The 25,986-nt window shown below is 36.8% G+C and overlaps 1 protein-coding gene across 7 annotated transcripts in view; it reads right to left on the bottom strand.

The window, feature by feature from the left end:
• The window catches only part of CARMIL1 (capping protein regulator and myosin 1 linker 1), a 262,957-nt gene that overhangs the window by 77,401 nt on the left and 159,570 nt on the right, over positions 1-25,986 (bottom strand). For all 7 annotated transcript variants that reach the window (XM_016140897.2, XM_036235257.1, XM_036235261.1 and 4 more), the window contains 6 exons: positions 16,923-17,004; positions 16,138-16,237; positions 15,982-16,036; positions 11,648-11,820; positions 10,083-10,151; positions 7,540-7,633 (listed from right to left, as the gene is read on the bottom strand). In XM_016140897.2, coding sequence (XP_015996383.2) covers positions 7,540-7,633; positions 10,083-10,151; positions 11,648-11,820; positions 15,982-16,036; positions 16,138-16,237; positions 16,923-17,004 — 573 coding nt within the window. The remainder of the gene's footprint in view (positions 1-7,539; positions 7,634-10,082; positions 10,152-11,647; positions 11,821-15,981; positions 16,037-16,137; positions 16,238-16,922; positions 17,005-25,986) is intronic.

Below are 25,986 nucleotides of genomic sequence, written 5' to 3'. Positions count from 1 at the left end.
AAAACACAAAGACATATTAGTTTCATTAATTGACCTGGTTTTCATACTTTCTTGTAAATGGAACTGATTTTAGCAAAATTACAGAAAATAAAAAAAACGGATTTCCACAGAAAATGAGAAATCTTGAAGTTGATTGACAATTTGTACTTTTAAACAATCTCCTATGAAAAATTCAAAAGTACAAATGATAACTAGATTGAAATAAAGCATTTAAGAAGAACCATATGCAAAGGATACATATTGAATAAAGATGCAGGATTAGCTATTGGGAATGATGGATACCTAGAAAGATGTATCATTGTGCCATCCATTTTTTTTCAGTTGTTGTTTTTATTTGTTTCTAATGACACCATTTAATCATTGGGCTTTTAATTTACCACTGTGGTTCCCTAGCCTTTTAAGAGCTTCTAATAATTGGGAAGCTCTTGGTATGATTACATTTTCATTTTCCTTATTCAAAAATGACTACTACTTAATACTGATTAGGAACAATTAAAATATAGATTATAATTACTATCATCCTTGGAAACTGTAAAGCACAACAAAATGTACCTTTTTACTAAACAGAAACGAAGAAATTATGAAAATGAAAAGATCCCTGAAATGAAACATCATGAAAGTGACACATTGATACCATGACATTAGAGTACTTTAGTTTTCTCTTGCTGCTCTCCAAGAAATTACCTCTTTCCAAGGTGACATTACCATCAACGTAAAATTTTTTTTGCTAAAAAGATTCTTGCCCGAAATGTGGTAGATGTACATCACCACCAGCCTTGGTGCTTCTGTTTTGTTATTTGTTCTTTTATATTTGGCCTTGGGAAGCACTGTCTGTGGGCCAGTTCCGGGAGCAGACTGTTTACCTAGGAGGTTCAGCTCACACCCTGGTGATGCCCAAGGCTGGCCCATGCATTTCTAGACATTCCCCAAGTGTACTAATGGTACTGCACAGACCAAGCCTGAAGGGAACTTTTTAGAAGACAAAATTCTAAGTTCCTTTCTAAAAGCCAGTACAAGGGAAAAGAATAGCAATGTTTGATGGTCTTTAATATCATGTACACATCACTGCTAGAAGTGATTGCATCTTGGATCAACAGGGTAAACTCTCCTTCCATGCATTATTCCAGACCAAGGACAGAGACCTTACCTCCCAGGGACTAAGGACAGAGGGCCTGACTCAGGTCAGATGGTAAGGGAAGGGCCAAGGCTGTCATGATCATGTTTGTGGGACCCAGGGCCACACAGGGCTACCTGAGGGACAGTCTAGAGCCAGTCAGACATCTCCAGTCTCACTGTTGAAAACAACAGCAGCACAAGAGGCAAAATTCCTGTTTTAATAAAGAAATCTTATATTTAAAAAAAATTTATAAAGGTTGAATATAGAATTACAACATTGTTCTTCAGTAGAGTAAAATTAAAGAGCCATATTTCTTCTAGAGGATAGAGTTCCATTAAAATGAAGATGTGTATATAAAAGCAGAGTAAATATTACGGGATAAAAAAACAATAAAGATGAGTTTTAACTTCACCATTTTTTTCATTAAAAAACCATAAATTTTAAAATTAACATATTGGGATCCTCCTTTGCCTCTAGTCCCATTTTATGAATCTACTTTTAGTTTCCTGACCTGAAAAACATGCCTTGCTAGAGTTAGATTAATATCTACCACATTTTTAACTATTTTCTATTTGTTGCATTTACTCTTTTCTTCTTTGTCTCTTTATCTGCCTTCTCTGATTTTAACTATAGTATGATTGCATTTTTCACTCCTATTAGTACATATCAATTATACTTATTTTTAAGTTTTTTAAGTAGTTTTAAGTTTAGCCCTAGTGTTTGCAATGTACATTTATAACTAATCCATGCCCACTTTCAAATAACACTGTACTATTTCACAAGCAGTACGGGTCCCTTATAACAGAGTACCGACAACTTCTCCCTCCTATTCCTTGTAACACTGCTGTCTTAGAAAGTCTTCATTTCTTTACTTTTGAAGGAAATTTTTACTAGATACAGAATTCTAGGCTGCTAGGTTTTTTTTTTTTTCTTTCAACACTAAATACTTTAGTCCACTCTCTTTTTGCTTATATGATTTCTGATTAAATGTCTGGTGTGATTTTTTTCTGTATTTCTCAATCGGTAAGGTGCTTTTTTTCTTCTGGCTTCTTTCAAGATTTTCTCCTTGTCTTTGTTTTTCTGCAGTTTGAGTGTGACTACGTGCAGACTGTTCTCTGAAATTCCTGGATCTGTACTTTGGTGTCTGGCTTTAATTTTGGAAAATTCTCTGCCACTATTATGTCAGATACTTCTGTTCCTTTCCCTTTCTTCTCCTTCTGGTATTCCCATTGCTTGGCTGGTATCCCCATTGTAATTGTCCCACAGTTCTAGGATGTTCTGTTGTTTTTTCTGCTATTTTTTTTCCTCTTTGCATTTTGATTTGGGAAGTAGCTAATTATATATCTTTAGTTCAATGGTTCTTTCTTTGGCTGTGCCCAGTTTACTGATGAACTCATAAAAGGCATTTTTCATTTCCGTTAAGTGTTTTTGATCTCTAGACATTTCCTTTTAATTTTTTCTTAGAGTTTCTATCTCTCTGCTTGTATTATCTATCTATTCTTGATTTAATTTTACTTGTTCATTAGAGAACATATTAATCATAGTCATTTTAAATTCTGTATCATAATTCCAAAATCTGTGTCACATCTGAATCTGGTTCTGATGTTTGCTTTTTTCTCTTCTCAGTGAGCTTTTTCTTGCCTTTTAGCATGCCTTGTAATTTTTTGTTGAAAGCCAGATATGATGTACCTGGTAACAGGAAACTGAGATAATCAAGCTTTTAGTGTGAGGTTTTATGCTAATTTAGCTAGGAGCCAGGTTGCTGAATGTTTGCTGCAGCTGTAGGTGCTAGAAACTTTAATTTTTTTCAATAAGCTTGTGTTTGTCTCCCCTGTTGTTCTATGGTTTCCCTAGAAACTCCTTAAATAGAGTGCCTTGCAGGTTGCTCAGTTGTAATCCATATTATCATACTGGTCAGGTTTTAGGGAGGGGAATCATTCTATAATCTTTTGATTAAATTTAGTTTTTATTAGTGGGGCTAAGTCCCTGAGCTTTGACCTTCAGAAGTGTTTCTTGGCCTTTCTCTCCCTTTCTCTTACGTAAAACAGGAAGGTTAGTGGAGGCTGAAGTTGTCCAGCTGTCTTTCCCCAGGGCAGACAAGGCTCTAGCTAACCTTTAGGGTAGGCTTCTGTTATAAGGGACGGAAAGCTCCGTGTGTATTTTGAACTGGTTATTTCTTCCCTTCCTTCTTGTCAGAAATGTGAAGGGCTTTTTCTACAGTCTTTAATGTGATAACATGATGGAGGTAAAACACATGAGAGGGTCAGGGCCTCCTTAAGACAGGGCCTCTATCAGTTTTCAGCTTTTAACCTATGTTGTTCACATTAAGTCTCTTGTAGCTCATTCTGCCTCTGATCTTGGCTTTGACTCACTGTGATTCTCTGTATTCCTGTCCAGGTTGAGTTTGCTTTGTAACCTCAATTCTCTGAAGGATATAAAAATAATCACTGATTTTCTGGTTACTCGGCTTTTTTTCTTATGAAGATGAGAATGATGACTTTCACACTCTTTACATGTCGAATCTGAAACCAGAATTCTGGTTTGTCAAGAATACATGTTCTGGTCCTGGTCAAGCTGGCAGAGTAGGTAAACACTATGCTTGCCTCTTCTCATAACATCAAAATTACAACTACAAAATAACCATCACTGAGAATCACCTGAAGTCTAGCTGAACTAAAGTCCTACAACTAAGGACAGAAGAAGCTACCTTGAGACTGGTAGGAAGGAGGAGATGTGGAATGGCCTGGTCTCATAGCCATGTGTGGTGGTTAAAGATTGGGAGCAATATCTCAGCTGTGGAGGTGCGAAGGGTCCCAACCCCATACCAGGCTCTCTGGCCCAGGGTTCAAGTGCGAGAAGAGCTTCCATGACTCCTCACTGTGAAAACCAGAGAAGACTGTGGCTGAGACAGAAGGCAACTAGAGAGACAGACATTTCTCTTAATGGGCTTGCACACAGACTTACTTGCTGAGGGACTCACTTACTTTGAGCTCCAGCACTGGGGCAACAGCTTGAAAGGTGCTAGGGACATACTGGGAGGAACTGAATGACCTGGCTTCAGGGTGAAGGCTGGAGGGGCAGCTTTCTCCCACACAGAAGTCCTGGTAGAAGTCATTGTTCCTTTGTTGAGCTGTCCATATCTCTAGGCATGCAGATGCAGGCTGACTCCATATGAATCTCCAGGAACCTGGCTAACACCAGTTGCCCAACCCTGGAGATTCCCTGAGACCTTGCCCCACCCAACTTGCAGTCCCACTTTTTGAGGTTTTTCTGTACAAACGACCTGTCTTGGCTTGTGCTGTGGACTTTCCTAAAATCTCTCAAAGGCTCACAAAACCTAAACAAGCAGCATCTGGCCTCGGTATGCCCCTTACCTCTTTCTGAGCAGCCTGACACAAATGGCAGCCGACCTCAGGTCATGGCTTGGCCTCTCTAGGCACCTCTAAGCCTAGTGTGGGTAGTGGCCACCTATGAATTGTTTGGTGGCTCATGCTAGGTGATCCTGGGAAGGGCACAGGCTTCAGCTGAACTTAGCCTGTGGTGGGGCCCTCTTAGGAGGTCCCGCAGCCAGCACGCCCAGTGGCCAGCTTTGGACTAGACTTGAGCACCACCTGGGGCTGCATCTGAGGATAGTACACCCAAAGGGCATACTGGGCAGGCATCAGAGTCCTTCTAAAGAGAATTCAGCTCCATAGAGCCAGCCCCTCACCAGTCAGTCCTCACAACCAATCAGCCTGAGAGTCAATCACTCCAGCTGACATGCAAACGACCAAGATATGGAAGCAACCTAGTGTCTACCAATGAATGAATGGACAAAGAAGACGTAGTACACGTAAACGAGGAATATTACTCAGCCATAAAAAGAATGAAATCTTGTCATCTGCAACAACAGAGATGAACTTAGAGGGTATCATGCTGAGTGGAGTAAGTCAGACAGAGGAAAACAAATGCCATAAGATTTCAGTTACATGTGGAATCTAAAACACAACATAAGCGATCGAACAAAACAGAAACAAACATAGATACACAGACCATTTTGATGGCTGCCAGATGGGAAAAGGGTTGGGGGCATGAAAAAGGGGAAGAGGTTAAGAAGTACAAATTGGTAGTCATAAAATAGTCACAGGGATGTAAACTATAGCATAAGGAATATAACCAATAATATTGTAATAATTATGTATGGTGTCAGATGGGTATTAGATTTTGGGTTCATCACTTTGTAAGTTATATAAATATCTCACCACCATGGTGTAAAACTAATATAATATTGTATGCCAACTGTATTTGAAAAATAAAAAAAGTATTAAAAAAATAACACACCAAATTTATAACTTAGTATAAAAAGCAAAATAGCTCATTAATTTTTATACTGATTACATCTTGAAATAATAATATTCTGGATATATTAAGGAAAACATATTATCAAATTTAAAAAAGTACATCTTTAATTATAAGTTAATATCCTTTATGAACCAGCATTTGTACGTTGCTTTATGGTCTATAAATTGCTTTTCACATATACTACTTTGTGGCTACCTTAGGCAAATTACTGTCTCCCTGCCCTTCAGTGTTCTTATCTGTAAAATGGGGATATAATATAACCTATCTCATGGGTTTATTTTAAATAGTACATGTATTAATTTATGTTAAGCATTTAAGGTAGTGTCGGGCACCAAGCAAAAATTAGATGTTAAGTGTCTGCTGAACATAATTATTGTATAGCTTTATTTTCCTTATTTATATAGATGAAGACATTAAAATACAGAAAAATTAACTAACTTATTAAAATGACAAAGCTGGACCAAGTCCGATACAGTCAAATCTTCTGATCCGAATCTTGGATAATTTATTTTGCCATACTTCGGCTTTCTCTCCTCTCCACTCTCAATTTATTCTTTTTTTCAACAAATGTTTAAGGAGCATCCAGGCATGCATGCCAGGCCACTATGCCAGCTACCAAGAATAAAAAAAATGTGAAAAATACACAGGCCCTGCCTTTGAGGAGTTCAGTCACTGGGAGAAAAACATATGGAGGCAGGTAACTTACAACAATGTCACAAGGCCAGTGACAGAGGAAATTATGAGAAGATCACCTACCTAGCGGGGAAAGGGGACTCTGAGACATCTTCCTGGATGAGCTGACACTTAATTTCAATCTCACGGACATGCAAAATAGTGGGGAAAGCATGAGTACCATCTAAATTAGAGTAGTGATTCTCAAACTTCATAATCACCAGGAGAGTTTGTGAAAACACATATTGCTGAGTCCCAGTACAGTTTCTGAGGCCCAAGAATTTGTATTTCTAACATGTTCCCGGAGGTTGAACATAATAACAAAGCACAATGGCCGGTAGAACATGAAGCTGGAGGGGAATAGGAGGCCGATTCTGGGCAAAATTTCACGCCATGTTAAGGAGGTCAGGCTTTCTACCAAAAAAACAATTGGAATGAGTGGATTAAAGGTTTTGGTCCATTCAAATTCATTATGAAATTAGATGGCAATTTTTGACTGCAACATGGAAAACAGAAAAGAGGAGGCAAACGCGACGATAATCCTAGTGAGAGTGCTGAGGTATGAACAAAAGAATCTTTGATAGAAATAGAGGGAAGAGAACAAATGAAGAGATTTATGCTCTAGAACCTGTAACTGTGGTGACTGGCTGACTGAGGAAGGCATGAGGAAGGAAAGCCAAGCTTGGGAGAGAGCACGGAGGGTTGTATCACCAAGGAGAGAGCACAAAGGGGGAAAAACATTTTCCCAAATGACAAATAGTCAAGGTGGAGTAGGCTCCTACAAATAGAAAATATTTGAACATATCTAAAAATGAAGAGAAAGGTAACTATAACCATAGAAAGAGAAGGATAAAGACATGGGAGAGCAAGGGAATGACTCACGGGGCAAGCTTCCGGCCCAGGGCAGAGGATGGTGGGGTCAAGGCACCATGGTGGCTGGACTCTGAAGGGGGATGCACCCTTCATCCTCTGGGTTTGCCAGAAAGGATGTGGGAAGGGGTATGGATTTAGACATATCCATGGACAAACGTGAAGGAAGATCACTCTAAATTTTTTGATGAGGAAGGAAGGGAAGGTTCTGTCTGTTGAGGATAAAGGAGGGAAGTTAAACAAGGTGACATTCAGGTCTACGGTTCTCAAAAGGGTAACAGGAAGTCGTCTATGCTTAAGCTCTGGCATGCTGATGTCACAAGGATGTTACTCTAGTACACTTAAATTCCATGACAAGGTTCAGTTTAATGTTATTCCTTCCCCATTTATGCATTATGCCAGTCAAAATCCTAAGAGTATGAGGTAATGTGAAAAAGCTTTGTAAAATACAAAGTACTGTTTGTATGTTCAGAAGTATCACGAACGTAATTCAATTCAAATGTGAATTTATTATAATTAAGCTATGGATTCTTCAGTACCTTCTGCAGAGCCTCTTCTGTTTTTTCAGGGTTTGTCTTGAGGGCTTGAGAAGCATCATACATAGGAATTGGCATAAATCTCAATGTGTAGTTCCTAGAAAAAGGAGAAAATAATGTTTATTTAAAAAATACCCTATTACCTTAACTCATCGCTTTTTTAAAATCTCAAAAGATGGTTGTCAGATTGTCTCAGAAAATTTTGAATGATCAGTACATCTTAGGTCCCCAGACTGCAGAACAGTGTCTACGAGGCAGCACCACAAGGACCTCATCAACTCAGGCCATCAGACAAAACTGACACAACTTTCAGGAATGTGGTTTTGTTTTGTTTTCAGTTTTCAATTACATCAAGGATGGAATGTTCAAATTGGGGCTGGAACGAAGGACTGAGAGGAAGCCCAAAGGAAAGCCCAGCATCAGCCTGCTGCCGGGGCTTTAGTCGCTGGGGGATCTGAATGTACCAGATCAGCACAGTGGCTATGGTGACAGCCAGACCCAAACTGTTAAAGGAAAAATGAAAAATCGAAATAAAACTTGTGCTTACAAAGCAAGGACATTACATTAGTATCCACAAAAATAGTCTATTCAGGCTCTGGACTCCTTTAAATGAGCAAGTCCAAGACATAGGATTGTCTTCAGCAAAGTTGCTGGCAGCAGTTTCCTGCCTGGCTCAATACCCTGATCGCTGCAGGTCTCTGCAGTTTGCAAACATGATCTGGACATCAAATGAAGCCCCCACGAGTCCTGTATTCACATTATCTCACCATGGCTGACCAGCTGATTAGACACAAGAGTGCAAGAGAGAGTCACTTGGTATGAGGAAAACACAGAGACTGAGTCTGCACTCTAGCCTTTGATCCCGGCCCTGCTACAAACAGCACTCACAATGCGATTCTTATGAAAATTTAGATGATTTCCACTGAAAAAGTACATTAACAAGTACTTCATAAAATAAGGCTCTAATGATGAAGAAATGATAAAGATAAACAATCATCTGAATAGCTGCAGTAATCTAGATAGGTACTATCAAATGGGAAAAAATGTACTCCATCCAGTCCAACTTATAAAGTGGCTTAATGTAAAATAACCCAAAGAAAAGGCTGTTCTATCTATAATTTTAATTTTTCCCTAGCTTTACTTTAGCAGAATTAAAGTTTTTGTTTAGTTTAAGAGCCAGTGAACTGAAACTAAGAGATAATAAGTCTTTTTTACAGCCTTGAAGATTTCCTTTCCCTTATCCAAATCTGATCATGCTACAGACCAGTAGAGTTTATTGAAACCAATGTGGTTTTGAACCACTGGCATCTTGGAATACATCGTGCATAGCAAATTGTGATCCAGGGAGCCCAACCATCAATCTGGAAATGGTGAACACTGGGTGTGTGTGTGTGTGCTCTTGGCTTCTCACAAAGACTATTCAGGGCTGGTAGTCTATAACATTATCAGGGTGGCAACTGTGCCATTAGCACTCAAATGAAAAAAAAAAAAAAAAGCTTCCATTTGGAGGTTTTGTGGTGAAGAGGAGTAATTATAGGTGGTTCCATAGTCATAGAAGGCTCTATGGAGAGGGAATTATGGTGGCTGGATGGTACAAGCTACCTTACCCATGTTTAGTGATGGCGTCTGGCAGCAGCAAATTGAACTTCCTGCTAGAGCAGAGTCATGGGATTAAGAATTGAAAGACACTTAGGGATAATCTACTTAAAATGCTTTGTTCAGGATCATAGGCTTATTTGTGACAAAGCTGAGCACTGAATGGAGGGCTTCTAACTCCAGGTCTACGGTTGTATCCACAGCACTAAACTGGGCAAAAGAGCTCCAGGTTCATGCATGAAGGGACTTCTGGGAAAACACAAAAGAATGAACACCCTTTCCTCTTCTCCAGGGACTGACTTCCATGCTACTGGCCCCTTATTTCTCATTCACATTTTGTAACCTCTCATCTGTAATGCTTTGATCGTTTCTACCTCAGAAAAAAAACAGATTTCTAGCATTTTTTCCAGCCATGTTTGTATTATGACTTCTTCATTTAGTTTACTTAGAAAGTAAATTTGACAATAAATAAAAATTGCAGACTCTAGTTACTAAGGTCATAAAGAAAGCCTGTTAGAGTGATGAGACAAGTTAGCTCCAGGCTTGCCATCTGTCAATTTGACTTTTTAATTTTCTGGACCTCAGCTTTCTTCTCACCACTGGATTCAAAGTTATCATAATGGACAAAAAGGCAAGACCCAGTGGAAATAGACTGTGAAACCACAGGAGGAGGAAGCCAGACTTCCATCCTCTCCCAGTGCTGTCTAATCCTCACAACCATGCAGGGTGAGGTCTCCAGCAGAACATGCAACTGCCCTCACGTTACAGGTGCAGAAACTCACACCAGAAGAAAGTCCACGTCTTCCCGAGTCCCATGGCTTGTGAGCAGAGACTAACTTGGACCCTGGTCTTTCCTTTGTGTCAATAGCTACTCCTTTTACCCCACCAATCACACAGACAACATTGCATCTTGGTATTTTTTCAGAAAAAAAGTCCTAATGAAAACTTACTTTTCCATAGCAACAGCTATATCTTGAAAGCCTTGTGCAGTAATGTTGTTCTTGTCCCATATAACAGTCCTGTTCAAAAACCAAATCGCAGAAATGATCAGGCACTTAGGAATGGAGAAAATAAATCTCTCATTGAAGACAAATCTTACAGGCAACACTGTCAAGATACTTTAGTACAATGGCTTTAAGTGAGCAAAAAATGATGTGAAGTGATCATTTCCCCACATATTTACTATAGTATGAAAAAATTTTTTAAAAAGGAACAGTACACGCATTCACTTACCATTAATGCTTCACTAGGCCAAAAAAGTCTAAAACCTGACTTCTTTTTCTCCCAATGGTAGTCTAGTTCATGCCTGAGACTAAAACTATATACAAAGATTCTAAGCAGTCTTGTGTCCAACAAAAAGAATTCCAGGTAATAAGACTTTTCCATTCTGTACAACTAGAGGTGATCTCAACATATTTTCTAATGTTGCCCTGACATGGTGTGATGAGCTATGTCAAGAAGCCCCCTCATTCTGCTGGCAAAACCTCAGTTACTATAAATACAAGGTTGTTTCTTTTTAAACACAAAACCCATTTTGGAAGAAAAGTATTATTTTACCTTCAGAATGTGAATACTTTACAGATACTTTAGGATTTGTCAATACACCTGACACAGGGAATGGCTTCCATTTGTCTGGATGATCCCAGACTCACGATCTCTAACTGCTTCTGCTCCTAATCTCAATGACCTTCTCTACATACTACTGACCTTCAAAGAAATTGTAAACTTATGGCAGGTTTGGGGTTTTGGCTTCAGTTTAGACAGAAGGTTCAAGCTCTGTCTTATGCTGGAGAGTCAGGAGAATAGGACAGAGCCTTTGGGAAGTAATGTGAATTAACTCTTCATTCACAAGACGTTTGGACTATGGGCAACCCAGGTCTGAATGACAGAAGCTGCATGGTTACCACAGAGCTAGTCCTAAAGGAAAGTGGTTACCACATGGCTAGTTCTTCAGGAAAGCCAATCTTGGGAGCATAAGGATGGAAATCACTGAAGAGTGTAGTCAGCACCCAGTGTGAACTTCCTTCAAATCAGTGGACCTTGTGTACCCCTTGGGTTTTCTGTCTCTACACAGGCAGAAGTGGGAAGGGGAGGACAAGATGCTGGCCTCATACCAAGTACAGGAAAGCCCTCAGGTTGCTCCTGCCGTCTTCTCAGCTCTGCTCACCTGACGCTGACACAGACCCTTCTCTGCTGCCCCTTGCCTTTCCCCACCACTGGCTATCGTTAACACGAACATTAAAAGGTAATTGCAATGGCTCTCAGTCAGATTTCACCTCCCAGTGAAAATCTCTAAGGCAAAAACTTAAAGGAGTAACTACATCTAAATTTGGAAACATCCTCCCCACTATTTTGACAAAAGACTTGAAACTGTCATCTCTTCTTCCCAGCTGGCCTGTTGGGAAGCTCAGCTACCTTGGCACAGCCAGCTCTCTGACGCTCATTGGACGGCATCGTTTGCAGGCCTTCCTTAGAACGAGCATGCACCTCAGGACCAAGGGCCTGGCCCAAGTACCTGAGCTTGGTGTTGATCTGCAGAGCTTTGGCCAGCATCTTGGCTCCCATGTCCCCCATGGCATTCCCGCTGATGTCCACTTTGGTCAGGGAGGTATTGCTTCCCAGGGCGTTAATGATGATGGTGACCTCGGTCTTGAGTTTTGAGTCAGCCAGGGACAAGGACTGCAGAGGCTGTGGAGGAAATAGCAGGCAGCATGCATACAGGCTTATCAGAGCAGCCATAATCCTTGATGACCCATGTCATGAAGAATCATCAAGGGGAGGTACCCACTGCTCAAATTGCCTCATTTGTAAACTTATGGCTAAAAGATACTGATAAATGGGACCCGAGATTCTGGCAAATGGACCTCTGGAGTCAAAAATGAGGGCTTGTGTTTTCATGCTAGATAGTAGCCGCCTCTCCTCTAAGAAAATCTGTGAAAAGACACATCGAGTGGCAGATGTCAGGTTTTGAAGTGGAAAATAGGATGAAATAAAAATGCTACATAAAAATTTCTTAGCTTCAGTATGGCTACCTTATCCCTTTTTACCCATTTTATTTTCATTCAAGGTGAAATGACATCTTAAATTATTAATGGACAAATGTAAAATAAAAACCAGCTAAGATTAGTAGCAGCTGACATTTATTGAACACGTACTATGTTGAACCATTGTTTAAAGTTTTTACATATATTTATTCATTTAATTCTCCTAGGATCCCAATACTTAGGTATCTTTATGTCAGATATTGTTATCCCCATTTCCCAAAATGGAAACAAAAAGGTTAAGTAACTCAACCAAGGTCATATAGTTAAAAAGTAGCTGAGCTGGAAGCAGATGGCCTGGTTCCAGATTCTATGCACTTAACCCTACACAACAGTGCCCCTGTTAGCTTATCCTACATTCTTTGATCATCATTCTTAGCTTTATTTTTTAAGTACCAATCAGAAAATATACCTACAATTAAAAATAAAAGGTCTAAAATGGGTAACCTTATTTTTACCATAAGCTATATAGTGTATCTAAGCCAAGTTGTTCACTGTCCATTTAAGCCAGAGACATAGCCACTCAGCCTGGAGGCAGCTCTGTTTGGTCTCTATATCCTATCAAAAATTGACTAGGGCCCCCACTTACATCCTGTCACTTTACTTATGTTGCCTTCTTAGCCCTGTGGACATTAGAATTTACAATCCTTGATTACACCATAACTGATTTAATGACATGAGAATTCCAGGACTTGAACCAATGTGGCTTTAAAAGTCAGAATTCAGACATCCATGGAGGATACGAATGTCTCTCAATTACCCGAGGTGGTCTACACTGACCTAGCCACACTGAACAGTTATATCTGCTTTTTCATAAGTAGTTCTGACCCTACCGAGAGTTAGAGGCTGGAAACAGCTTCTAGAGTCATCTATGACAAGGTTCCATGGTAGCTTGTGGGACTGGAGCTATCAAGATGAGCCTGGTGGTCTGTATGATCCCCCACAAAAAGCCTGGGGTGTATCTGTGTCCTCTCAACTACTAAACATTGACTTCCAAGGGCACATCTATTTGAAGGACATCTGCCAAATGGCAGCAGGACAAGGATGCTAATGATTTTAAGATTCATATATCCACAAAACAGCATTCTGAGTTTAGTTATAGTTTTATCAAGGGACTATACTTATTGTCCTAACTGCCCCAATTTGATGTTATCTAAACTGAGTACATCCATGGTAAAATCAAAAGGTAATATATAACTTAGAATTAAACTTTTAAAAGTTAAATAGCATGGTAAGTGCTAAAGCAATTAAAACCTCAGCCAAAGGCCTACATGTGCTTAGACTCTAGCAGGTTTAGTGAGGTTGCTTCAATTTTCTTAAGATCCTACACTGAAGTAAATGGAAAAAACTTAACTAAAAATGCTTCAGACTCAAGAAAATGTTTTAAGTGAATACAAATGTACCGTCGCTTTAATAAAAAGCTGTAATCAAATCTCTCATCATTTCAATAATCATTATTCAACTGCTATGAAAATGATACATTACAGCTTCTTCCTAATACTGGAAAACTACCAAGTCTCCAAGCCAGAAAGCACCAATTTCAGGACTATGTTCAAACTTAAGTACACCCCAGTTAGTACTTAAAAATAACAGGCAGACTCATTAATGCAAATGGCATAACTTGAATTACATGCATATTTATAAGGTCATCCTTTCTTGATTTATTGTACTACCTAGTAACATTACTATTTGAAATCTTACTATTTCTTTTCATAGCTGAACATGCTTACCTGAGACTCGTTCTCCTTGCTGCAGGCACTCCCAAGAGAAACACATTCTGTTCTACTGGTTATAACATGGGTTTGTATGTAACACTTCAAAATAAGATTCCCTGTCATCCTGGCCCCTCCATGTTACTGTCCTAGGACTGAGAACTACAACCACTGTCTGCAGTTGAAGGTGACTGAAGCCCGTACTTGCCTGTTTTCCAACTGTACCTAATGTGTAATAATGGGCAAATACAGTATTCCCTGGGCTGTCAAGGATATAAAAAAGATATATAGGGTCAGAATAATAATAATAATAAAACTATCTATGTAAAAACCTTTTAAAAATAAAACAAAAAATGAGCTCTACTGTGCCAGTTATTGGTGGAATTTTTATAGTCACCAGACTCAACATCTGATCATTTTAAATTATTTTACACATTACTGATTCAGAATAAAAAAATAGATGGCAACTGTTTTTTGAAAAAAGCTACTTACTTTTAAGATGACATAAACATAAAAAGTTTTTCAGTGCACATTATTAGCAGCACATTAACTCAAACTTATAACTTGACACAACTCACATTTACAAAGCAAGTTTTGCCATCTGCAAATATCTTCTTAGATGTGTTTTAAGTGTCAAGATTATCTTTACAAGATTCAAAATTACAGAAAAGGAGTTTGAAGACCCTTGTGTAATAAGCAAAACATGAAACAAATATATTTTTAATAAAATATAAATTTTCCTAAAATATATGCTAAGAAACAAATATTTTGGGATAAATATTAAATATAATTCTGCAACATTCACTTACCCAATCTTTTAAAACTGGGCCAATACTGGGAAATCAGAATCATGAATAAAGCACGGTAGTGTGAAATGAAATTAAATACGTAAAACAAATAGCCTATATTCTGAAAAGTGTAAACTATATCCTAATTATGCGCCTAATTTTAATGACTTAGTACAAGAATAACAAAATATAGGATTTATTAGTAAATGAGGACAAAGAGAAGTGCTTGAATTCATTAGATAATGAGTTTCATCTAGCCCACAAGTTAGAAAATATATCCACACAATGAAGAGGCAGGAGAACAGAATGTTCTCTCCACAGAGCAGTGTAAAGCAGGGCAAGCAAGGAAAAGTTCCAGTTCCCATCTCCCCTGGCCCTTCAGCTATCTCAGGAAAAGTTGGTTTATAGAATTTCCTACTATCCCATATGAATTCAAAAGGAACATTATACTTTTTAAATATGTGACATATCTCAGGTGATTAATATAGGAAATCACTCTTATGACCCACAAAAGTAGCTATCACAAACATGAGCAATGGAAATCTTCATAGTAGAAATACAAATTGATCTGGATTTTAGGAATCATAAAAGCTGAGTCTGACAGCCAAAGAGGACTAAGACAGGAAAGGGATAAAATCTTAAAGAGCATCAGTAAATGCAAGGTGTGACACACCAGGTTTAAATGAATCAACAGTAGTGCTTCTTACTTTGTCCACAATATATCTTTTTCTTTTTTCTAGTACATTTTTAAAAGGTAGCAAAATAGTATATTTGAAATTAAATTTCTTTACCCCAAACCAATTCTTGGCCAGAAGCAACTAAAGGGGAAAAATATAAGGAGGATTACTAGAGCTCAAGACGCAATTTTAGATGAGAGTCAACTTTCTTAGTCTCTTGTATCTCTGTGTAATTACTAGATGAAATTAAGTATAGTAATATATTGTTTCTCAGCATGAAATAAGGCCATAAAGTCAATATATTATAATAATTCATGCTTGCAGATTTGCCTTAGAAAATATAAGGCTTATTAAAAGATGGGCTTAGGAGTCAATTTATATTTCTTTTAATCTATTACTTACAAGCTACCTTTAATTAGTGATGAGTTGAATCAAGTGAAGAGCAGGTAAATTTTATGTACCTTCTATAGCTGTACTAAAGCATAAACATTTATTCCACTTAAAAAATAACAATAGAAAATGTATATGCAGATAAAATTATTTGAAAGCATATCAGCAATAACCCAGTAGAAATAACTAGTAAGAATGGTAACAAAGACTTTAGGCAAAAGTTTTTAAAAATAATACTCACTGATTCTTCATCTTGAATCATCTGTACTAAGCTGTCCAACACAGGTGCCAGATTTCTAAAGAGATTTTAAAGATGTAGACAGTAGAATCAAACCACAAGTTTTCAAGAGGCTGGTTATTTTCATCATTGTCATATAAAAAAACTCAAAACTCTTACTTGGATTTCATATTATTAAAATTTCTGCCTAATGCCAGGTGTTGTATTGATCTGTTTTTACTGAGCCACACTATTAAGGTGGATAGGTCAGACTCTAAACCTGGAAAGGATGAGAGGAGGTGGAGAATCAGAACACATGTGTACAGATGAACTCAGCTGGAACACAATTAAGCAAAGGCGACATGCAGTTGGATGACTTTCCTGAGATTTCACAGAGATAAACTCATTCTCTACAAACTCATTCTCTACATTCTCTTACATAATCAGTGGCTAAATAAAGCCAGTGGAAATTGTAAGTGGAGAATATCAGAATGTTTCAACTCTCCCATCACTTGGTAAGAGAAGATTGTAATACGTTGTTCACTGGTACGTATCTGCAGTTTTCTGTGCAAATGTAACAGGGTCATACTCCTGCTACTACAATCAGCAGAAATGATGCTAATGAAACAAGTGTCTGAAAAATAAATAAGGGCTCAACTTTATTATCAGCAAGAAGCAAAAGGTCAGTTTCAGATCTTTATCAACGTACTTATATTTTTAAATGGCTTTTTAAAATTTATTCTACAGACCTTGCATTTTGGGCCATGGAATCGACTTAGTAAGACTTTGGCACAGATTTATTCCATAAATAAACTCCATTGTTAAATTTAAAAGTCCTATTAGATAAGCAGTAAAATAACATTTTTATAAAAGTGTTGTCTAGATTGGGCTACAAGATGAGTTTCCCTTTATTAACTTGCTTCAAATAATATTCTGTTTCTTCTCTTTACTGATTTCTGACTTACCATTGTCAGAGATGTCTAAGCTGGTGATGTTGTGAATTTCAGCAATGCAGCCTTCCAATACTTGTGCGCCTCCTGATCTCAGCTAGAGAAACACAAAGCAAACACAAGGTACAGCTGTTACCTTGTGTAGCTAAAACATTAAAAACAAGTGATAGATATAGTCTTAAGCTAGGTACCAAAGGAAAAGTGAAAATTTAACAACTCCAAAAAAGCTATTATCAATTACAAAGAGCCAATCACTAGTCATTGCTGCTGTTTGCCATACCACATCAACCTAAAAATCATTAGAAAAAGAAACAGAATGATGATGGAGATGACCCAGGGTCACCACTGGCAAGACTGTCTATCAGGGCGCAAGAACGTTCTTCATTGGAACATCTAACGAATCCTTTTTATACATGAGAAAATGTTACTGCTTTATTTGATTATTACAGATTTCAAGAAAAAACTCTCCACCAGGTATCAGCAAAACAACCAAAGGAGACAGGAAAGACTAACTCTGAATGTCAATCAATCCAGGAAGAACCCATCCCTAAGTGTTCTACGGAAATGGTGTGAGGGCTGATTATAAAGCAGGGAGTAAACAGTTGAAGGTAGTTACAAAATGATTTGCACAAATACACTGAGCTGCAGAAGAAAAAGATGTTAGATTAATCTGAAATATTAGTATTATGGTTGGCTTATAGCAATATTAAGAGCTGTTCATCTCATTACCTAATTTATACCAAAAGAAAGACAAACTATATAAATCCATTACTTTTCATCTTTTTCGATGAAACTAAAATCATATTTTACAGAGATCAGAATATCTTTTTATTTTCCATTTAGTAACTATTTGAGTTCCTACTATGTGCATAGCATTGTGCGGGATGCAAAGTTTCCTGATCTATGGCCCCTTTGCTCAGCAAAATTACTATCTAATAGGAGAAAAGAAATTATCATTTATTGGGAATCTATTTTATACTAAGGAACATGGTAGCTTTTCTCTATTCACTTAAGAAAATTAAAATTTATATAAACTTCTGTACGAAATTGATACTACATGGCACTACTTTCCACGTGTTCAAGTTTTGATGTAATCATTTGAAGAATCTTTAATTCACTATTTCAGATGCAATGTTTGTATGGTACTCCCAACCAAAAACTACCAGTTCTCTGGTTGTTGTTATACACAGATCTTTGGGATCACCCTTTATTTAGGAGTATGTCAGTTGATGTGTTAAATTCAACCTATCCTACTTTTTAAGGCAACAGATTACTCTAAAGGGCTTGAAGTGAACTCAGAGGCAGCCCCCTCCCCCAACCCCCCACCCCTGGAAGCTGGTCTACACATGTCAGGAGAATCAAAACTCCTCCCACTCCACAGCTGAAGGGCCCTAACTATCCCTGAGAGTGAGCAGGCCTATCGTACTACACTTAGCTGTTTTCCAGGAGCGCTCAGGCTTACCCAAATGCCCCCTCGACCCCATCTTATCACACCACTGCACACTGTCCCCAGCACCCTGCAACTCAAAGTGTGGTCCTTGGACTAGTGGCAGTCTACAGTTTGTTACTGGTCTCAGATAAACTAAGTACAGAAAGTGACTATAAATATTTTAGGAACCTTAGTAATAACAATTTTTAGGTCTATTACACCTAATAAAAATTAAGGGCTTGTATTTTCTATGTCTTCTTAAATCTTTCTAATAATTAATTTTTATTACATTTTTGCAAAATTAAAAAACTTAAAAAAAAAAACAGGTTCTTCACCATGAGTTTTGAGAAGCACTGTTCCAGGTCACAGCTTGTTAATACTTAAAGAAATGAACGTATATAAAGACTATGTCAAAGGTAAAGCAAGAAATAATTTAGGCGAACACTTCAAAGAAACATAATTTGAATTTCTGGGCATGAAAAACAAACTGTACTTTTGAGAAGATAAACATAAGCATAAAGTCTTTATGATTTCATTACTTGCTGTTGGTAATTTCTCTGTGAGAAGTAAAATTTCTACAAGAAAATCCCTCTATTATTATAAAATACAGTAATATGTCCCATTTATAGATAACGGAAAATATGATTATTACAGATTTCGAGGTGACATTTAAGTGCTCAATTCTGTTTTTTATACAAACTCTTGACAGACAGTACAATATTTGTAGCATATACCCATAAAACTAACATTTCTCAATTGTTAAAAAATAAAGTATATTAATATGTGCTAATTTTATCAATTCATATAGTACTTACACAATGGCCAAGCTAAGGAAAGCCCAAGGAGAAAAAACAAAAAATGTTATGGGCAGTAAGTAGAATAAGAATAGAAAAGCTAAAGTCTCTATCAATACACATTATAAAACAACAAAGAATCAGAGAAAACACTTCCAACTAAATTTGCCCCCCGACAAAAAAATCAAAAATTTAAATAAGATACTACTCTTCAGTTTCCAAGAACATTTCATTGAATCAAAGGTTATATGATACCTAAAATTCCCCCAAAGCCAAAGCTTTACCCAAGTAGTAAAAGCTTTTCCATTACTGTAAAATAAAAAATTCTTTTAAATGAATTTGTATAATTAAAGGCTGTGTCTGCATGTGTTCATGTAAAACTGGTTTTTAAATTACCATCATTTGGATCCCGCACACTAGCATTGTTTAAAGGAAAGCAAGCTCAGAGAGAAGTAAATGTGACTGAACCACTAAACACATTTTGAAATGTTAAAAATAAAATCACATTTCTTTCAAGAGAAAAGTGTCCTCTCACTCAAGGAAGGTGGAATATTCCAGATGTTACTTATAGTTCTAGTGAATGGTTATATTTAATATGCATAATGTGGAAAGGAAAGCAAATACATTAAAATCTAGAGAGAACTTTTAAAAATTCATTTTCCTTCCTTAAGAACACTTGTCATTTAAAAATATGTGGCAAATATCACAAATTTAAATATAAACATCACTTTTCTTCTATAGGAGTTCCAATTTTAATTAAAAAATAATAATTTTTATCATGGGAAATTTTCTCACATAGGTTTCTCCAAGGACAAAATATGGTTTGACAAGATCCAGTTAAAAATGTCTTCTTAACACAGGGTTCGATGCCAAAAGGCAATTTAGAACCTAAGAAAGGTATATATACATACAGTCATTCCCGAGGTGAGAACAGTTGCATGTATCACACTGATTCACATATGCCTCCTGTGGTGAAGCATTTTCTGTTTTTCATTCTTTTTCTATCCTAATAGGAAAGTGATACATAAAGGTAACAGCACTAATGCCAAACCTGCCTTCACACCTCAAGGCCTGGTTGAATGACTATCAAATCAAATGGAATTGCCTCAAAAATTTCTGTTCACTTGCTGCAATGTCCTACTCATTACAGATTTTAGTATCTGGTGCTCTTTCTTCTACTTATCAGTAAAGCACCTTGCAATAAATCATGGATAATGTGCAGGCAAGTTTCCCCTTAAGAAAATAAGCTTCCACATCAGACCTGCAGCCAATCTTTAGCTATAATTAGCCTTTCCATCCTCTCTGAAGCACCAGAGATTTTCCTGACACTTCTCTATTATTCTCTTGAAGTAAGACTAGTAAGATTTTTAAAAATGGGCCAGAACGCATAGACCCATTGCCTCCTTTCAGGTAGACCAGTCCATGGAGAGAATATCTATTAAAAAAAACAAAATCAGTACTAACATGTAAAACAGCTTTGAAACTCTTCTTTCAAAATAACCTTGAGGGCAACAGAATACACACATTTCTTTGAACATCTGCACAGATGCTAATTCCTTACTCTTTGAAAGTGAATTAGGACAAGCTAGAAGCCACTCAGAGGCAGGTCTGGCTAAAGAGGGTAATGCTGTTTTGTGTCAAAAGTCAGGTGTGACTATAGATTGAAGAGCAAATTCTTCTTGAAAGTTTTAAAATTAGCTTTGAAGACAATCCTCAAAAAATGTTTTAGTAAAGACATAATATTTTAAAACTTCTAAATAAATTTTTAAGAAAGCAATACTGACCTATGCTGTAATTTCTTACATTCAAAATAAGGCTCCTGTAGTCATCTTTCTCCTCCCTCTATAATGGCTCACATATGCCAGGCTCAGTGTTATGCCCATTACCATCCCCACAAACTAGTCTCACCCTCACTCCACAGGTGAGAAACAAAAAATGAAAAAGGGTAAGTCACTTGGCAAGCTAAGTGCCTGGGCCAGGTGTCAAAAGGGGTCTTTCCGATTCCAAAGTGTCCATCCTTTGCTATGATACTCTTTTGTCTCCCAGGAATACTCTGAGTTATCTTCTTATAGAAAAGAAATTACTTGAAAGTCCTAGCTACAGCAATTAGACAAGAAAAGTTATTTAAGTTGGAAAGGAAGAGGTAAAACTGTCATTATTTCCAGATGACATAATACTATGCACCGTGAACCCTAAATATTGCACCAAAAACTATTAGAACTGATAAATTCAGTAAAGTAGCAGAATATAAAATTAACATTTAGAAATAGATTGCATTTCTATAGATCAATAACAAAATATCAGAAAGAGAAATTAAGAAAACAACCCCACTTACAATTGCATTAAAAAAAAAAAAAAAAAAAACTAGGAATAAATTTAACCAAGGAGGCAAAAGAACTGTACTCAGAAAATTATAAGACATTGAAAAAAGAAACTGAAGAAGATACAAATAATTGAAAGCATATATTTTGCTCATGGATAGAAAGAACTAACATCGTTAAAATGTTCATGCTATCCAAAGCAATCTATAAATTCAATGCAATTCCTATCAAAGTATCAATGGCATTTTTTCATAGAACTAGAACAAATCTCTTAAAATTTATATGGAACTACAAAAGACCCCAAATAGCTACAGCAATCTTGAGAAAGAAGGACAGAGTTAGAGGTATCACACCTGATATCATACTATACTACAAAGCTACAGTAATGAAAACAGCATGGTACCGGCATAAAAATAGAAACATAGATCAATGGAACAGAATAGAGCCCAGAAATAAATCTATGCTTACATGGTCCATCAATCTATGACAAAGCCAAGAATATACAATGGGGTAAAGACAGTCTTTTTAATAAATGGTGATTGGAAAACTGGGCAGGTCCATGCAAAAAATGAAACTGGTCCACCTTCTTACACCACATACGAGAATAAATTCAAAATGGATTAAAGACTTAAATGTAAGACCTGAAACCATAAAGTCCCTAGAAGAAAATATACGCAGTAAACTCTCTGACATTGCTCTTGGTAACATTTTTTTACTGATATAACTCCTAGGGCAAGGAAAATGAAAGACAAAAATAAACAATGAGATTACATTAAACTAAAAAGGTTCTGCACAGCAAAAGAAACCATTAAGAAAACAAAAAAGCAAACTATTGAATGGAAAATATTCACCAATGATACCAATAAGGGATTTTTATAAAGAACTTATACAATTAAATACCAAAAATACAATCCAAGTAAAAAATGGGTAGAAGATCTGAATAGACAGATATTTCTCCAAAGAGAACATACAGATGGCCAATAAACACATAAAAGATGTTCAATGTCAATAATCATCAGAGAAATTAAAACCACAATGAAATATCACCTCACACTTGTCAGAATGGCTATCATCAGTAAATCAACAAACAGTGCTGGCGAGGATGTAGAGGAAAGGGAACCCAGGTATACACTTGGTGGGACTGCAAAGTGGTGCAGCCACTGTGGAAAACAGTATGGAGGTTCCTCAAAAAATTAAAAATAGAGCTGTCTTATGACTCAGCAATTCCACTTCTGGATATTTATCTGAAGAAATCCAAATCATTAATTCGAAAATATATATATGCCTCCTTACGTTCACTGTAGCATTATTTACAATAGCCAAGATACAGAAGCAACCTAAGTACCCATCAATAGATGACTGGATAAAGAAGTGGTACATATATATAATGGAATATAACTTGGTCACTAAAAAGAATGAAATCTTACCAAGTGCAATAACATAGATGGACATAGAGGATATTATGCTAAGTGAAATAAGTCAGACAGAAAAAGATATATATAATATGATTTCACTTATATGTGGAATCTAAAGAACAAAATAAGCAAATAAACAAAACAGAAATAGTCTCATAGATATAGAGAACAAATTGATGATTGCCAGATTGGAGGGGGGGTGGGGTTGAGGGGCTGGGTAAAAAAGGTAAAGGTATTAAAAAGAACAAGCTGGCAGTTACAAAACAGTCAAGTGAATGTTAAGTGCAGCATAAGGAATATAGTCAGTAATATTGTAATAACTATGCATCATGTCAAGGGTATAGTAGACTTATCAGGGGAATAACTTTGTAAATTATGTAAATATCTAACCATTATGCTGTACTCCTGAAACTAATATTGAATGTCAACTGTAAGAAAAAAAAATTAAATATTGGCACTGAAAGACCAAGGAAAAAGGTAAGTGAAAACATAATTAATATGAAACCTCTTAGGGAACGAAGAAGTTTTTTCTCTAAATATAGAAGTTATCTGTAAATAAAAGGTTAATATCAGTGCTTGTTAGATTAGCCCTCGAAGATCCAAAAGAATACAGCCCAAAATTGGGGATTTAAGTTTCCAAATAGCAATAATGTTTGTGCTGTAGGAAAGCAACTCTGTAATTTCTAAGTATCTGCATGATACTTTTTAAAAATAGCATAAAGTATAAATCTCTCTTATTCAAATTAATAAATGTAAAACATCCCTTTCAGGAGAATACAGAAATACTCCAAAATACTACAAGGACAACTGATGAGGAAAGGTGAGAATGAAGAGCAATGGAACCAGCATATGCTAAAATCAAAAATAATTTGCTTAAGCAAAGTTATTCTAAGCTTCCTATCTATACACTTTTAATTTCTATTTCAAGGTTACTTTCTTCTCTCTTTCCCAATAAACTCACCCACCATCTCAGATGATGGTCATTTACTTTCTATGACACCCATACAACCTCACTTTAAAATTAATCAACAGACAATAGCTTCTTTAAAATAAACTAATTATCTCTTTATAAATATAAAAAGACTTTAAGGTATTTCATATTTGTTCTTTGCACCATGGCTTGGGTAGACTGTTGTACTAGAGGCACCTGTAGGAGGCATCGAACTTGCACGGCACCCACCGCAAATGCCATCAAGATTATGCCTCAGACATTAAACTCTTTTCAGGTATGTTAGCCCCTCATCTGTAGTAAGTCAACCCTGTGGAGATGACTTCCCAAGATGACTAGGTTGTCAGGGAGAAGTTTCATTCACTGCCACCACAGATGAAGAATTTATCTGATCATCAGAGAAAGTTAAGCGCTGAATTCCCCCATGATTTTGACTGGCATGCTAAGAGTAGAGAGGACTGGGTATTCTGTGACTAAATAGAGAATGAATGGGAAAACAAGACACATACGTGAAATTTGAAACTTCCAAACTAGTGAAAGCTTTTTTCTTGAGAGCATTATCTAAACTCTGAAGTACCAAATGATTAAACAGTAGCAGTTAATACTTAAAATGCCAAGCACTCTACATGGATAATATCGGAACCCCAAACACCTGTCAGGAAAAAGGTCTATTATATCACAGAGATGAGTAAAGTGAAACCTTGTTAAATTTGGACATCTATCCCCTAAGGAAAAAAAGGTGATGAGACATGTTAGTTTGGAAAAATAATTTTGTGTTTCATGGATTTTCATGAGCAGCAATATAACGTATAACTTTATAAAAGTGGTCACCAGTATTGTGAGTCAAGCTCTAAGATAGAAGAAGAATATGGTACTAAGATAGTTTTAAAAGTTCTCCATCGGCAGTATCACTTTGTCCTATGATCTACAAATGAATGGCCAATATGAAGTTGGAATTATGAGCATAGTAACAGTCAGTCCTATCATCACAGAGCAATCGTTTGATCTGGATTCCTCTCTTTAAAAGAAAAATTTATAAAGGAAAAAGTGTACTAGCTACTCGCATATGGAATTGCCAATAGTCTGCCATTTTTGACCTATAAAAATGTGGATTTTATACAGCTTACTTAATATAACATTGTCTTTGAAAGTATTCCCAACAGGATGCCAAAGGACTTTAAAGAACAAGCTATATAGTACTAAACACAGTGTTCTTTGGGCATATGGCCTTTATCAACTTATTTGAGAAGAGACTATCTAATCAGACTTAATATTCTAAAAATTATCAGTATTATTATTAACAACAATCAGGAGGGTGTACTTCCATTATGCCTTTGCCTCTAGGGAACATGATTATTTCAGCTTCTTTAGAACTCAATTTCCCATCCTTATGCATGGGAACCAGATGAATGAGCACCACTATCTACTTTAGTTTTGATCGCAGAACTAAATTAAAGATGTTATACTAGTAGTAGTCCTGATATGTGATCAGGATAGTAAAACCACATATAGGTCATTATTAATTTAGTAGTTTGATCTGATAAAGCAATCAAGTTTATACCAATTTGGTTTTTTTTTTTTTTGACAGAATATCTCCGTTCTTAACCCTCTCCCCATAAAAAACCTTTTGTTATTGGCATTACCCTTAATAAACTGCTGGTAAACTAATAACTCATATTACTAGAGTTGGTTTCTGTTTGATGGTCTTTTTTTTATGAATAAAAAAAGCATTGACTTTCGCATAAAAATTTTATGATGCAGGAGTTTTTCCCCTAATAAAATGACTAGTCAATCACACACAGGTGGTGTTCACCCTAGCTCAAAATTTCTAAAAAAATATTCTCCACTAACACTTTGTATGGTATGATTTCAGACTTGTCAGTTACCAGTATTTTCAGAGAGGTAAAGCGTTAATCTTCAATACTGAGTGTTGGCCTGGTGCTTAGCATTTTGTTAGGAGCTAAGAGAAACACAAAATGTAAGACACAAATACTGTCCTCCAGAAAGCTATGACCTAGCTGGGAAAGCCTACAGGAGCCAATTTAATAACTGTGCAAGGCATTTAGTTGTCAGCGTCCAAATGCATGTCACCATCATTAAGGATTAAGCAACCAGAAAAGAACGAGGTCACAAAGGGCTGATGCAGTCAGGGAAGAAATCTGAGCAACAGA

This window comes from Rousettus aegyptiacus, unplaced genomic scaffold, assembly GCF_014176215.1.
Source record: "Rousettus aegyptiacus isolate mRouAeg1 unplaced genomic scaffold, mRouAeg1.p scaffold_m13_p_17, whole genome shotgun sequence".
NCBI classification, from domain to species: domain Eukaryota; kingdom Metazoa; phylum Chordata; class Mammalia; order Chiroptera; family Pteropodidae; genus Rousettus; species Rousettus aegyptiacus.
Note: the sequence above shows the minus strand (reverse complement) of the source record. Positions and strands in the feature narration are given on the sequence as shown.